The sequence below is a fragment of the Urocitellus parryii genome, chromosome 10 (genome assembly GCF_045843805.1).
Source record: "Urocitellus parryii isolate mUroPar1 chromosome 10, mUroPar1.hap1, whole genome shotgun sequence".
NCBI lineage: Eukaryota > Metazoa > Chordata > Mammalia > Rodentia > Sciuridae > Urocitellus > Urocitellus parryii.
In genome coordinates this window covers 104,713,109-104,728,720 of record NC_135540.1, presented here as the reverse complement: position 1 = coordinate 104,728,720, position 15,612 = coordinate 104,713,109, and the positions used below count along the sequence as shown (strand labels likewise).

At 44.9% G+C, this 15,612-nt stretch overlaps 1 protein-coding gene across 4 annotated transcripts in view; it reads left to right on the top strand.

Moving 5' to 3' along the window:
* The first annotated feature begins 11,387 nt into the window (after positions 1 to 11,387).
* Kit (KIT proto-oncogene, receptor tyrosine kinase) overlaps positions 11,388 to 15,612 on the top strand; it is a 75,116-nt gene continuing 70,891 nt past the window's right edge. For all 4 annotated transcript variants that reach the window (XM_026385661.2, XM_026385653.1, XM_077803261.1 and 1 more), the window contains exon 1: positions 11,388 to 11,489. In XM_026385661.2, the coding sequence (XP_026241446.1) occupies positions 11,423 to 11,489 (67 nt within the window). In that variant the 5' untranslated portion in view covers positions 11,388 to 11,422. The remainder of the gene's footprint in view (positions 11,490 to 15,612) is intronic.

Below are 15,612 nucleotides of genomic sequence, written 5' to 3'. Positions count from 1 at the left end.
AGCATTTGAGGCTAGGGGCATTGAATGTGATCTAAATACTTACTAATGCCTAAGGTCACTCCAGAAAACTTGATGTAGCTAAATTTGGCAAACGGCAACTTATTTTTTAAATGATAAGTGCTTTTTTTTAAATGATAAAAGTAAATTTAAAATGCTATAAGTAATAACATATTTGAATATAAGTTCAAACAGCACAGGAATGGAGAAATGAACTCCCTACACAACACCCCTCCCCCATTACCAATTTTACCCTCCCAGCCAAAGAGGAACAGTTAAACAATTTGGTGCATGTCCTTTTCAAGTTATTTTTATTTACTAGGGAAAGTTACGTAAAATTGCTTGTTTTGTTTTGTTTTTGTGGTGCTAGGGATTGAATCCAGGGTGTTGTGCATGCAAGCACTCTACAAAAAACTGCTTTTCTTTTTTCTTTTTTTTTTTTGGTTAAACAGTCAAATTATCCACAACATTGTAGGATTTAAGTGAACACCTAACCTAATTTGAATCATCCTATACATCTTATTCTGTGACCCCGGCTTTGCCTCTAATGCCCCATCTTTAAACTTCATTTGAGCAAATAGAGATTGGTCTTATTTCTCTGACAGCTAACATCTCAAAAAGTATTCATAAAAATAATCTCGAGGGGATGGATTAAGGCTGCAGAGAGGAGGAGAAGCTGATGAGGGTAGAGATGTTGGGAAGATTATCAACATAAACTAGGTTTTGAAAAATAATTCCTGGTCACCTGAGGTCAGCATGCTCAGAAAGCCCCGTTCTTCCCTAAGGGGCCCAGTGTGCAGGGTTCGGAAGCTTCTCAGTGTGCAAACAAAAGAACACTCCAGTCCCATCCCCTTCTCTGGGCTGGCTCTGGCTGGCTGGCGTCATTTACCTTCCAGCCACCCAGGGCTCTCCAACTGCTCAGTGTGGGGCTCCGGGCTGTCTGGGAGAGAGGCTGGCTGGCTCCAAGACCCTGGGCTGTAGTCTGCAACTAAGACTAAGTTTTTGTGTTAATAACAAACAGTTAACTTCTTTTCTGATGACTGCTGGAGTCTTCGAATACTACCTGCCCCTCCTAGATTGTTGTCTAGTATAATCTTTCATCATTTGCTATTTTTCATAATAATGCCCTCGGAGGGCAATTTAAGGGGAAGCAGGGCTGGATTTATGGTCAGAAACTTGTGCTTCAATGTCTCCTCCACTGTTTATTAAAACAGATAGATTTGGGCTAAATCACTTATCCTCACTGAGTCACAATTAGATTTAATAGCTCTCAAATGGGGATAGGAAGAGATGTATCTGTCATCTATTGTGTGCTCAGTGTGGGCCAGGCACATACTTTATTAACTCAGGTACTTGTCATTATAGCCCAAGGAGGTGCAATTGACCTTATTCTCACCCCATTTTACAGATGAGGAAATCGAGGTGCAGAGATGTTAAATAATGTCCAAGATCATGTAGCTAGGGAGGGAGAGGACTGAAAGATGTGCAGTGTATGTAGAGGGATAGAGGCAGGAGCAGGTCTGGGCAAAGTGGTGCACACCTGTAATCCCAGCAACTCAGGAGCTGAGGCAGGAGGATCTCAAGTTCAAGGTCAGCCTCAATAACTTAGAGAGGTCCTAAGCAACTTAGCAAAAACTTGTCTCAAAATAAAATATAAACAGTGCTGGGGATGGGGTCACTCAGCAGTAGAGCATTCGCCTGGCATGAATGAGGCACTGAGTTCAATCCTTAGCACCATATAAAAATAAACTGAAGGATATTATGTTTACCTAGAACTAAAAAGCATTAAAAAAAAAAAAAACAAGGGGGGGTGGCTGGGAGGTGTAGCTAATGGTAAACCACCCCTGGGTTCAATCCCTGGTACCAGAAAAAAAAAAAAAAAAACAGAAATAGGAGTGGCTTTGTCTTTGATGGCTTTGACAGCTCCTCTCCTCCTGACCAGAGCAGAGTTGGTGAACATGTCTTTTTCCTTATTTAACTATTGCCCCAGATCAGAGATCATAAAGTTTTACAGCTGGATGGAACCTCAGAGACTATTAGGGTTAAACTTCTTATTTTCAGACAGGAAGACACTGGGCCCAGAGTGTCTGGGGGACTTGGGCCAGGTTCAAGCTTGTTGAAGATAGTGCTGGCCATAGATTGTGCTTCCTGTGACCCTGTTGCTCCCATGTTTTTCTGCTTTTTGGCTAAATACCATTTAGTTTTTTGTTTGTTTGTTTGTTTTTAAGGTACCAGAGATTGAACTCAGGGCACTTGACCACTGAGCCACATCCCTAGCCCTATTTTGTATTTTATTTAGAGACAGGGTCTCACTGAGTTACTTTTGGGGGGGTCCTCTCTCAGGGTCGCTCAGCCTCACTTTCGCTAAGGCTGGCTTTGAACTCACAATCTTCCTACCTCAGCCTCCTGAGCCACTGGGATTACAGGAGTGTGCCACTGCACCCAGCAAATACCACAGTTTTTAAGAAGTGTTTATCATAGAAAAAGTTAAACATCTACAATAGTGTAATGGACCCCCATGTTTCACCACCCAGCTTCAACAACCCCTGGCCACTCTTGCTTCATCCATATTCCCATGGGCTCCATAACTCCCTTCTCCATCTCTTCCACCTCCCAGGGGAATGTTTTGGAGTGAATCTCAGACACCATAACATCGCATCATAAACACAGTGTATCTCTAAACTGTAAGAACTCTGTTTTTCATACTAACATAATCCTATTATCGCATCTTAAAAAGAGGAATGTTACTTAAAAATGATCAAATATTCTGTCAGGGTTCAAATTCTCCCATTTCCTTCACTATTTCTTAAAAATGGTTTGTAGTAAGTCCTGAACTTTTATCTAGCATAAGAGACTGGAGGATATAGGGATGGATAAAAAATAATTTCTACACTTTTGTTCTGAACAGTTGGTATGAAGTTGGAAACTTAGTACAGTATTAAAATGCAACCAAAGTTCACCATGATGCTCACAAGTTCACTGCGGATGCTGAGCTCCATGCCTTCCTCCACCACTTGCTAACCAGCTGACCTCAAGTGAATGATCTGACCTATCCAAGTCTTCCTTTCCTTATCTGTAAGATGGAGCTAATAATAGACCCACCTCAAAGGGTTGTTTAAAGGAGAAATGCCATAGTACAGGCACTTGGATCAGTACATGAAATCTCATAATTACTCAATAAATACTCACTAGTATTATATCCTGACATGGCTATGATCCACAAATAAGCCCTAAAGGCATGTACAATAGAAAGGTGGGTATTTATGGCAATTATGCCGCAAATAATAATGCATAATGATTATTATTATAATGATGATGATGCTTAGGGCCAGAAATTATTTTATATTTAATGTGCAAGTCAATGCTATTGATGTCTTTGTTCTCTCTGGGGTTCTCACATACTCTCTCCCTCCAAGTCCCCCTCCAAGCTGAGGTCAGGAGCATTCAGCCCTCTAGCCACATCTCCAAAGTATTTCTTTCCTAAGGCTCCCAACGACTAGAAGAAAGCTCATACCTAATTGCAATGGGTAGCAATAGAGGGTCACAGTAATCCTGTCTGCTTAGGAAGCCTGCTCATCCTGGAATGCTGAGTTTCTGCCTATTGTCCCCTTTCACACCCAGAAGTGCCAGTGTAGATGATAAATTATATGATCACCTGCTTACACCCAATTCAAAATATCAGATGTGGGTTTTTGTTGTTGTTGTTGTTGTTACCTGGATTGAACTCAGAGGCACTCAACCACTGAGCCACATCCCCAGCCCTGTTTTGAATTTTATTTAGAGACAGGGTATCACTGAGTTGCTTAGCACCTTGTTTTTGCTGAGGCTGGCTTTGAACTCATGATCCTCCTGCCTCAGCCTCCTGAGCTGCTGGGATTACAGGTGTGCCCCACAACACCCAGCTCAGATGTATCTTTTCAAAGCATAAATTTTAGAGGTCTTCCTCCATTTATCTTCTCTTGCTCTCCCTTCCCCATGGCCACAAATGCCATTTCCAGAGGCATTTAAACCACTGGAGGCCTGGGAGACAAGCAACCACCAGGGTCTCTTCTGTGGCTGGGAATAGTTTATGGCCCAGCACAGGTAACTAGAGCCATGGTCCTGTTGGTACCTTTTCCATTGTGGAAATATAAGAATAAAGGGTGGGGCCCTAATTGGAGATCATTTAGTTGCAAATTTTAAATAAATGCACAAAGATTACAAAATTGGTCCCACCAATCAGGAAACCTGATATATCTCTACTCTTTCTTATGCTAAACATATATTTACTCCTGTTATTTGCTCAAATAGTGGAAACTTGTAGTCTTGGAGTATTTCCTACTCCTCCCTGCAGCAATGCAATGTGACTTCTTTATCAGACCAGAAGGAAAATGTCAAAAGATGAAAAGGTCATGGAGTTCACCATGAGATTACCACAGATTTGAATTGTAAGAATTCATAGTAAAAGTAATAATGAAAAAAGACATTGGATTTTCTGGGTCCAAAATAACTCCTGAAGAAATTTTTAAAAATCTGAAATTAAAGCCACCAGATGCATAATTTTTCAGTAATTCAGTTTTGCAAATATGTGGTATCCAGTGGGCGCACGGCTTTGTTTGACTCAAGCCTTGCAGAGAGACCCACGGTTGAGTTATAGTGCATTTCCTCAAAGAATTTATTATTCAGTGGAGAGATTCTGACAAGGTTACAAATAATTCTGATATGAGTTCAAGAAAGATGTATGACTGAAGAGGTGTCTGGACCATGTGCTGAGGGGATTTATGGAACTCCGAACGTGACTCTGAAAGTTTAGAAATACTTCTAATTCTGGGAGGCAACATGGGTTTAGACTGGAGGCTCTGCTATTATTTTTCACAGTGCCTGCTGTAGGAGGTTCCCAGGAAGCAGTCACTGAGGACGACTGTGACAAAGCCATCTTTTAGTATCATATTTTTAGTGTGTATGTGTAACTGTAGAGCTTTTAAATTGACTCTACACACTTTTCCCATTTCTCACTAGACTGTTCTTCCTTTAGATGTCTTTTTTTTTTTTTTTTTTGTGTGTGTGTGTGTGTGTGTGTGTGTGTGTGGTGCTGGGGATTGACTCCAGGGCCTTGTGCATGCGGGGAAAGCACTCTACCAACTGAGCTATGTCTCCCTTTTTAAACTCCCTTCTCCTTCCGGATCTTCAAGTGCCTTCATCTCAGGGTGGCTCAGGCCTCCCTCCTTGATTTCCCCCTTTGGCCTCTCGGCCTCCTTCCTTATAGCACAGAACTTAAGAGGTTTTTCAAGGAATAAATCCTTGGTCCACTTTTTTTTTTAACTTTTAATGCAGTCTAAATTCTGGTTCCACAGAGTCTGAGTGTGGGGTATGAGAGCCCATGTTTAAATTCACCAAGACCTCTTCGTTTAACTAGGGAGTGAGATGTCCTGATAACTAAGCACAGGGACTGTGAACTCAGCCTGCCAAGGGTTCTGATCCTGTTTTAAATTTTGGGCGAGCTACGTAATTTCCTTGTGCCTCAGTTTCCTCTGAAATGTGAAGAGAACAAGGACACCCGTACACTTTTGACTCTACAAATATTGTAAGGATTAAATGAATAAATGTGCATGAAGAATTTGGAATAATGGTAGGCCTTGTCAGTTCTTATTACAATGACCAACTCCCTTTGTTGGTTTTGTTTGCTGGTTTGTTTGATGCTGGGGATTGAACCCTGGGCCTTGTGCCTATTTGTTTATATTTGTACTGGGCATTGAACCTGGCCCTCTACTGCTGAGCTACACCTCCAGCTCATATTTTATTTCGAATCAGGGTCTCACTAAGTTGCCCAGGCTGGGGCCCTGCTGCCTCAGTGTCCTGAGCTGCTGAAATTACATGCATGTCACTATTTTGTGCCAACTTATAGATCTTACTTGGTTTTACTTTCCATTCTAGTATCAGGCAGCACATAGGTCCATAAAATAGAATATATGCTCCAATAAGCCAAGCAGAGGAGGTCGATTTTATAGACAGAAAAGGGATGAAGAAAGCAAAAACAAAACAAATAAAAAATACAAAAAACCCAGAGTGGTCATTTCAGAGTTTCTTCCCTTGCAAGGCAGGACAGGAAGACAGAACAGAGAAAAATAACTAACTGGTTAATATCAGATTAGTTCAAGTTATCTTTCTGTGCTAAGGAACTGCATTATCATCCTGATGGAAACTGGCCTACATGGGAAATTTGGCGGTCGTCTCTCTTTTTCTAGACAGGTCACATGTTTCTCGTTGGTGGCAAAGAACATTAGCATGAGTGACTCCATTTTGATTTTTAGTCTAGTCTTTTCAGCCTAGTGCAGGAGCCTGGTCCAAAACACCGGCTTTCTGTAAATCTTATTTATCCTGCCTGACCGTCATATGTGGGTATTCCCCAAGGAAATGACATCTCTTACGTGCTTTCCTTGTAATGAGGCTGCAGGCTCCTCTCTTTGACCCAACCCCAATCCATGAACACCTCAACACAGCCAGTTCAACTCCAAGTCCTTGCCCCCCACTCCCAACCTACCTCTGTGTCTTGTTGGGGCTGTGGGGGTTGTGGACAGGGAGTGCACATCAGGCCGGACCACCATCCCAGAGCTCCTCCTCCCACTCACCTCCACAACATGGTGGTTGCTCACCAAGGCCGGCGGAGTCTGTGTAGCATCTTCTCATTTCCCAGTCTCACCATTCTATCTGCTCAGACTTCACTCAGTCCCCTTGATCCTGTCAATCACTGCTGTGGCCTCCTTACCATTTTCTGCCTGCTTCAAGTTTTGCCCCTTTCAACTTATCCTTCAGTGAGCTTCCCCACTATCTTCCCCAAATATAAATCTTACACCATCCAACTCCAGCTCATTGGGATTGTCCTTTAGCCATTCTCCATTGTCCAAGGACGAAATTTGAAATCCTTGGCATAGAAAGGTTCTTGTCTCTGTGGTCTCAATCTTCTTCCCCAAGCCCCTTTCCCGACCTGGGCCACACACTCCTCTTCCTCAGGTTCCTCAGCCTGTCTCTTGCCTCTAGTGGTTTCCAGGGGTACTTCCATTGCTCTGTTTTCCCTTCTCTTCCACCCGATCCTTCAGAATCCAGTTTCCACCTCTTTGGGGAAGCCTCACGAGGCTGCTGCCCTAGGTTCAAACAGTACCCTGTGCACAGCTGTCAGAGAACTAAGAGCAATCCAATCTTTGCTCCTTTATGCGTCCTTCCTCTTTCTTTGTAAATCCTTCGAGGGCAGCATCTTTGTATTCCTGGCTCTTAATGTAGTTCATCCGGCTCATAGAAGGTGTTCAATAAACACGAAATGAAAGCCGAATGGAGACCATATATTATCACCTTTCATGCTCACAAACCATGAGGTGGTTATCATAGCATGGAGTCTCACAGTGAGAATCATATTTTCATTTTAACTTCATGAACAAAAGACCTTCAGATGATTACAGACAAAACAAGGACTATTAAACACCAAAGGAAGAGGCAAAGGATGTGGAAATTTCACCTTCCATATAGGAATTTCACCTCTAGCAATCCATTCGAAGTAAATAGAGGCAGGCAAGTTTTATTCACCAGGAAGCTCATCCCCAAAACATTTATGATAGTAAAAAAAAAAAAAAAAAAACAAGAAACCAATAGAGAAATGATTAGACATCTAGAATGATGGTACACCCTTACAATTGAATATTATACTGCCATTGTACCTCATGCTTCATAGAATTTTTATTGACATGAAACAATGCTCATGTCATTATTAAAAAAATATGGATTGAAAACTAGAAAATATTGTAAGGTCTTAAATTATATAGAGCAAAAATCTCTTATATGTATGTGGAGAAAACAGATTGGAAAGAACACTTTGGCATTTATATCTTTGGTGATTTTTATTTTGTTAATTTTTGATATTTTCCAAATTTCTACAATTAGCACCTTTACTTTTACAGTTAGATATTTTCAAATTAGAGATTTTGACTGTGTGAGACTGTAGTAAACCTTTCCTGCTATGTTTGTGCAGCATTATTGCTACTTCTTCTGGTAAAAGAACCTCAGTTTTTCTTTGGGGACCTGCTTCTCCCCAACTTAGGCCACATGGTATGGATAAAGTAGACCTTTAACCTGGGCTCCCTTGGGGTGGGCACTTGGCCCATACCTAGTTAATCCCATTCATCCCTTAGTGGATAGTTCTGGAAGGGCATGTGATTTAAGCCAAGCCAGTAAGACTCAGTTTCAGTACTTTAATTGAAGATGTTTCTGGGGGTAGAAAAACTCCCTCCGGCCCCACTAGTGAGCCATAAGCCTAGAGCTGCCTGAATGCATATAAAGACAGAAAAGCAAAACAGAAAAGTTTGGTAAGGGATGGGGATAGAGAAACACAGACACACACACACACACACACACACACACACACACACACACACAGCCTACTCTTCAACTCCTGATGACTTTTGAATTCTTAGGTCCAGGAATGTCTGAAACATGATCATCCCTGGGCTTTCCAGTTATAGGAGCCAATACATTCTAGGTTTTTTTGCTTGCTTAAGTCAGTCTCAACTGTGTTTCTTTTTTTTTTTTAATTTTTTAATATTTATTTTTTAATTTTTGGCGTACACAACATCTTCGTTTTGTATGTGGTGCTGAGGATCGAACTCGGGCCGCACGCATGCCAGGCGAGCATGCTACCGCTTGAGCCACATCCCTAGCCCTCAACTGTGTTTCTACAAGTTGCAGTCAAGAGTCTTCACTAAAACAACGATGAAAACAACAGAATATATAAGGTACAATGTATGAGTCAAGAGGACTATCACAGAATACAGTGCAGGACTGATCAATATACCCTACCTAGATAGAAAACATTTCCACCATTGCAAGTGCTCTGTGGGACAGCGCTAATCTATAACATGGCTCATTCCCATAGCACTGCACTAATAGAACCTTAAACACAACTGCTTTCAGTACAAACTAGGCAGGGGGCATTATTAAAATAGCTAACAACCCTAAAAGCACAGGTACTGGAGGCTGTCTGCTGTGCTCAGCATTAAACCTGTAATTGCTGGATCTAAACAGACTTGGAGGTATCTCAAGAGTGGATTAGGGCTGGGGAGCACCTAGAAGGGGCCTGCAGATGGCTTTTTAAATAACACTACAAAAGGATTTCAATATGCTACCAGCCAATATGGTCAAGTTGGCTGAATGCATGCTGTTAGCAGATATTATAGTTTCTTATTTGGGTTCTGTTTTCCCCATCAGAATGTGAGTTTCCCTGGACTGGGACTTAAGTCTTATTCAGTTTTGTAGGTCTTGGTGCCCTCCTGGGTGCTCAATAAATGTTTGCCGCATGATAAATAGGAATGAAAGCCCAGCATTCTATAACTCCCTATTTGGCTTTTTTATTTTTCCTGATAGAAGTTTCTTGCCTAGAATTAAATTGCAATATGGTCTCCTTTTACCCTCTCTTCTGAAGATGTTATCCTCTCCAATATCAGTTGATTGAAGAAGAAAATTGTAATTTCCCTCTCCGGTATAATGTTGATATTTTAACTCATAGTGATTTTTTTTTCTTATGACAAAATAGATTTAGAAATAAATCAAGATCCCAGAAACTTATGATTTCTTTGGTATCTTTAACCCTTGTCATCCTAAGAAACACAGGTGTGGTCTGAGTATCCCCCACAGCTGTCTGACTTGAACCATTTAGGTACATTAGGGTGTACATTAGGGGGTGGGTTCCCACATCTCACACTAAGGATTGTGAAGGCAGGGCCCACATCTATTAACAATAGTCCCTCGGTGCCTACCTCCTCCTTGCTGAGCAGTACTTAAAAATGTTTGTTGAACGAATAAATAAAATCAACACATTTAAGGAGAGGCAATGACACACACTGATCATTCGATCATCTTTTAGAACTGAAATATCTTAAGTGATTAGCTTTAAAAATCATTTTTTTTCTTAATCTAGCTAGGTCCTATCAATATCCAAAAGGACAGCTTTCAATATTGTGAACAGAGAGGAAGAGCTGGGAAATTATAAATTTTGGATGATACTTTTTTAAGAGACTAAGTTATACCATCTTTTACTGATGAGCATCTCCCTTTTAATTTTTCCTTTCTTAAATTCTCTGGGAGGGAATGTTTTATTATTTTATCAGAATCTATGGAGGCAAAGCTCATCATACCCTGAAAAATCTTAAAATAAGGGCACAAACTTGGGATCTTCCCACTATTAGCTATGTGATCTTGGGCTTCCTTTAGAATAATAAACATAACTGCTCTACCTATTCCACCAAACTGTTGTTGTGAGCATTAATAAGAGGGTAAGGGAGAACTATAAACCCTTATTCAGATACTGTTGTTTCCTTCCACTTAAGGAGTGCCACCATGAGCAAGTGTGTAAAGCACCTCCTAAGCAGTAAAGCCTGGCTTGAGAGAGCCACTTTACTTTTGTTTCTAAGCTAAAGCAGCCAAAAGGAACGCAGGATTTCCCAGGTCTGTAACTGTCATCTGATACAGTGGCAGAGAAACAGTACAGAACAGAATGGAAAAAAATAAAAATAAAAAAAAATAAAATAAAGGAAAGAAAAAGAAAGGCGCCCAGAAGTAAAGTGACTTAAAAACCGGAGATCTCTGTAAACTCCACAAGGCGCCCCTCCCAACTCCACCGCCCAATCTCCAGAAGTCTCAGCAGGAGCTTGCTGGGCGGAGGCCATACAGACCAATAGAAATCAACTGTGTTCTTACAGGTTACGGAGCAGGTGGAGAAACTGAGCATGAAGAATTACCTAAACCCCGGCTCAGCCTTTTACCGCGGTGCCAGGCGCCACGCTGGACGCCCCCCACCCCCTTGACTAACTGGAATGGAGAAGAATGTTGGAACCCATTTCCTAAACCCTGGCTCCCTAATTCCAATCCTCGCACCACCACCACCACCACCACCCGGGGTCCAGCCTCCTCCTTCCCCAGCAGGCTCGAGGGGCGGGCGGACAACCTTTATTGTCTAGGGAGCACCTGCCAGGTGGCAGGCCCTTGCCCTAATGCGCGCGTGGTGCCGGGCTTCACAAAGCGCGCGGGCAGCACCGCCCTTGACAGGAGCCACCTCGGGCGGGCTAACCACTTCACCAGGGAGGATAGGTGGAGAGATGCAGAAGCCTGGGGGTCGCACCCGCGCGGGCCCTCCCTGTCCTGGAGGGCACAGCCCTTCGGGATTAGCACGTCAAAAGAGCAGGGGCCAGACGCCGCCAGGAGGGAGCAAGACCCAGGCGGGGAGGGAGGGGAGGCCGAGGAGGGGAGCCGAGGAGGGGCGTGGCCGGCGCGCAGGGGGAGGGCGCTGGAGGAGGGGCTGCTGCTCCGCGCTCGCGGCTCTGGGGGCTCGGCTTTGCCGCGCTCGGTGCACTTGGGCTAGAGCTGGAACGTGGAACGGAGCTCCGATCCCAGCGCAACCACCGCGATGAGAGGCGCTCGCGGCGCCTGGGATTTTCTCAGCGTCCTGCTCCTCCTGCTCCACGTCCAGACAGGTGGGAGAGCACGGGGACCTTCGGGCCGCGACCCCCCGGCGCAGCCTGTGTCTCGGAGGGATTGAACACGCTGGGGTGCATCTAGAGAGGTGGCTGCCGGCCTTTCAGTACCCGTGCGTTCTGGTCTCCAGGAAGATTCTAGGCGGACCCTGGACTCTCCTGCGTCTTACCTCGCTCACCTGGGCGAGGAGCCCCCAGCTGCCGCTGCTGGTTGTCGGGCGCTGAGCCGGGGGTCTCACGCGAATGGGAGCAACAGAGGGGTTTAGGCGTGAGCTAGGCTGCAGGCTGCGGACGAGTTTGGGTTTGCTTTTGTGCCGACGGTGCGCGGGTGGCTGAGGCGGGCGGTTCACGGGTCGCACGGAGCGCGTTATCTTGCCTCGCAAGGCGCGGCCGCAGCTTCCTTTTGTTAAAAGTTGCGTGTGTTTGACCAGCGCACCGCAGGACCGGCCCGCAGCTCCTCCAGCGCACCAAGGGCAAAGTTGGAGAGCCCTTTCTTTGCTGTGCGGTTGCTGATTTCTAACCGCGGGCGCTCTTTGTGCACAGAGCAGGGGACTGACCCGCTGCTGCCCCTGCTACGCGCGGCGCCACCGTGGAGACGAGTCGCAGGCAGCGGCGCTTCCCAGGCGCCCGGCTATAAATTTACCAGGGAAGCGCAGCGCGCTGCTCTGGGGCGGGACCCGCGAGCTTGGAGGTGGCGGCGAATGGGACAACTTGGGCTGGGCGTGTGGCAAGCAGCCGCTAGGTTGCAGACTTTTTGCTTTTATAAACCCTGTTCTGGAGGCTCGTCCCTTTCTGCAGCGGTGTCGTTTTGTTTCTGCCACGCGCCGAGGAGCGGCTGCAGGCAGAGCTGGGCGACTGCTTCTCCGGGGAGGCAGGCACAGCGCGCTGGGACTCTGGAGTCTCAGACCCCAGGTCTCTCGCACGCCCAGCCAGAGCGCGTTACTGACCTGACCAGGCTCTGGAAGCCCTTCGTCCCGTTGATCGCGCACAGTAAAAGCAGGTGCCCGTTTTCTTAAGCAATTCTGAGATTCACGACACCCCCTCCCACGTGATTGCTGTACCCAGGGCTGCCTGAGGTGGGGTGGGGGTGGGTGGGAGATGGAGTGGAACTTCCTGCATATTTCACTTGGTTCTTCAAGCTGTTAGGAAAATCCAGTTATATCCGCGCGGGAACTTGGATCTGAAGGTGGAGGAGGATCTGCAGGCTCCGGCAGCCTCTCAGATTCCTGCCTCCCTTCCCATTTCTCCAGGTGTCGCTGGTGCACGCGCGTGTGCGGGTTGCTTGACTAGTAGTCCCTGAAGCCCTGTTATCTGCCAGGTCATTTTAAAACAAAAATAAAATAAAGTAAACGTTTAATGTCACCCCGATGATGTTAAAGGATAGGAAGTGAGTTTACGCTGGAATCAAGCCCTATCGCAATGAGCTGTCGCGAGTAGAACACTGATCTGTTTCTCGCTGAGTCTCCCAGCTTCCCGCCCCGCTCTCCGTGGGCGAGCAGAGGGCTTCCCTGTGGGAGAAGAGAGGCCTTGCACCTGGACCCCTGCGCCTTAGGAAGGATCACCAGGGGTCACCAGTGAGTGTGTGGATTCTTTGGTGGATTTGATTGCTTACCTTAAAATGAGCCTCTAGGTTCTATTTTTTTTTTTTTTTTGCTTTGTCCTTTATAATTTCATTAAAGGTTTGTGAACTAGACCCTAGTGGTAGTGGACACCAGAAAAAAATCATACTAATAAGATCATTACCTTTTAAAACACTAAATAAATCTTTGGTTTTCTTCCTTAGGCTCCACATAGCCTACTCTGACAGCTTTTTAGCAAAGGGATTTTTTTTTTTTTTAAACCACTGAGCCACATTTCCAGCTCTTTTTTAAATTTAGATTTTGAGACAAGGTCTCTCTAAGTTTCTTAGGGCCTCATTAAGTTGCTGAGGCTGGCTTTGAACTCGGGATCCTCCTGCTTCAGCCTCCGGAGCCATTGGGATTACAGGCTTGGGCCACCCTGGCAAAGGGAATTTTAAGGTGTGTCTCCTGGGGAGCAGCATGGTGTAGCTCCCAAGCTTGCTCTGCTCCTCCAGTTCTGGTCTCCTTTTCTCTGCCATTCACTGCTCCTGTGCCCTTGGGCAGGTCATTTACATTCTGGGGAGTTCAGTATCCTCTGGAGTGCTCCTGCGAGGCTTCCTGTCCAGAATGCTCCTCACTGTTAGGATTGTAGGTTTGGCATTCTTTCTCAACTGGTTCCCTGATCACTTCCTGCTTCTGTGAAATTCCTGCCTCTCCTGATCACCGGGACCTTTCAGCCCTTTTGAGGCATCCTACTGCTCTGTCCCTGGCTAAGCAGGGAACTGTGGTTTATGTTGCCTGCATTCAAATCCCACAAGCTCTCCTACATTGTTCTTGTAATGTTCCCCCACCCCCGCCCCATGGAGTTTACAGCTCTCAGTGCCCAACAGGATGAACCTGCAGGCACTAGTGAATCAGACCTCTCTTGTTCCTGCAGGTGTGAGCTGGAGTCAGCCTCACACCTGGGCATAAGGCATTCTGGATTATTTTCCTGCTAGCCATGATCTCATTTTGTAAAGGGACCCAGACAATTTGCTTCTCCCGGTTTTTGTCTTTTCCCATCCATCCACACACCCCTTTTCCCCTTAACTTTATAAATCATTGATGCTGTGCTTTTGCAACATGCTTTCTGATGTGCTTTAAATGTCACATTACACGTGCATTGTACCTAGTTATTGCTCTGTGATTGGAAACTGTGCCCCATGCCCTGTGCAGACAGCTTGGCAAAAAGCCTGCTGTTTCCCGTCCGCTCAAGCCCAGGAGGTAGTACCATTTCTGCCCGTACCATTTTACAACTGGAGAAACTGACTGAGGATAAGTCGGTTTGCCTAAAATAATCCATCAGTGGAGGAGCGTGAGATCAGCTCCATATGCCTGACTACGTATCCATTTACATGGCTCGCCAGAATCTGTTGTAAACTAAGATTCATGCCAACATGTTTAATGAGTGCTTACTATGTACCAGGTGTTGCTAAGGTTCTGGGAGGACAGGATGACCAGTTCTGATGAAGAAAGCCTGGGATTACCTGTGGTGTAGCATTTGAGTTACAGTGTTCTCATTTTAAGGGAAATATTTACTCTGGGAGGATTCATTTATAGTTCCCAGCAGGAGAGGTGTTTGACCCTGTGGTTTGAGTTAACAGTGTTAACTGTTCCATTTCAGTTAGGGTCCCTCAGAATGGAAAATAGGCTCTCTCTCAAACGATTAAGTCAGTTGAAGTCCATCCTCTCCACTCCCAAAATAAAAATGCCTTTAGCATCCTCTACTCGTGCATACTTGTGAAAGAGAAAGCCCCCAATAATGGCTGATACCACTGTTGTTTACCCCCAAGGAGCACGATGAGATAAAATGACAATTTACCACTCATTGCCTTTCTTCTCCCAGAAGTTCTCACCAAGAACGTGCCAGGTATTTTCTGGGCTTTCCTTGTAGCACATCCATGTACAGATGTTGTTGTGGTGATGAATTTTGCTGCTGTTGTTGACAGCCGGTAGAAGTTACCCTTAGGATTTTGACTCATTTCCTCCAGTCTCCTCCAGCTGATTAAAGAAGGACAGGAGGAAATGAGGCAAATGAGCCATGGTGTCCTGAGCGGAATTCTCAGAGCTGGACCGCAGCGCTGGACCCCTTAGAAGTAGTGGACGGTGCTGCAGCAGCAATTTTTTTTTTTTTTTTTGCAGAATGAATTTAGTCGAAGAGTTGGCAGGCGAGGATGTGGGAAGTGCTTTATTTTGCTGCATTCATGTGTGGTAACTTTTCAAAAGTGGGATTAAAAGACATTTGCAGGAATCCAAGTATGCTAAATTTCATATGCAGTTTCAGTAACTCGAATAGATATTTTCACGGCTGCAAACCCAGAGTGAGGAGGGACTTGGAAGGGAATTAACAGAGGCAAAAGTTTGAATTGAAAGCAAATCCATTGCAAATCTTTGTTGAAAGTAGAGAGGACTTGTAGTAAGCCTGGACCAGCAGCTCTGATTTCTGACATTTTGGGACATGATCATTTTTTTTTGACTTAAGGACTCCACTGGGTAAAGAGCAGTTTTAAGCCAACAGCCTGTGG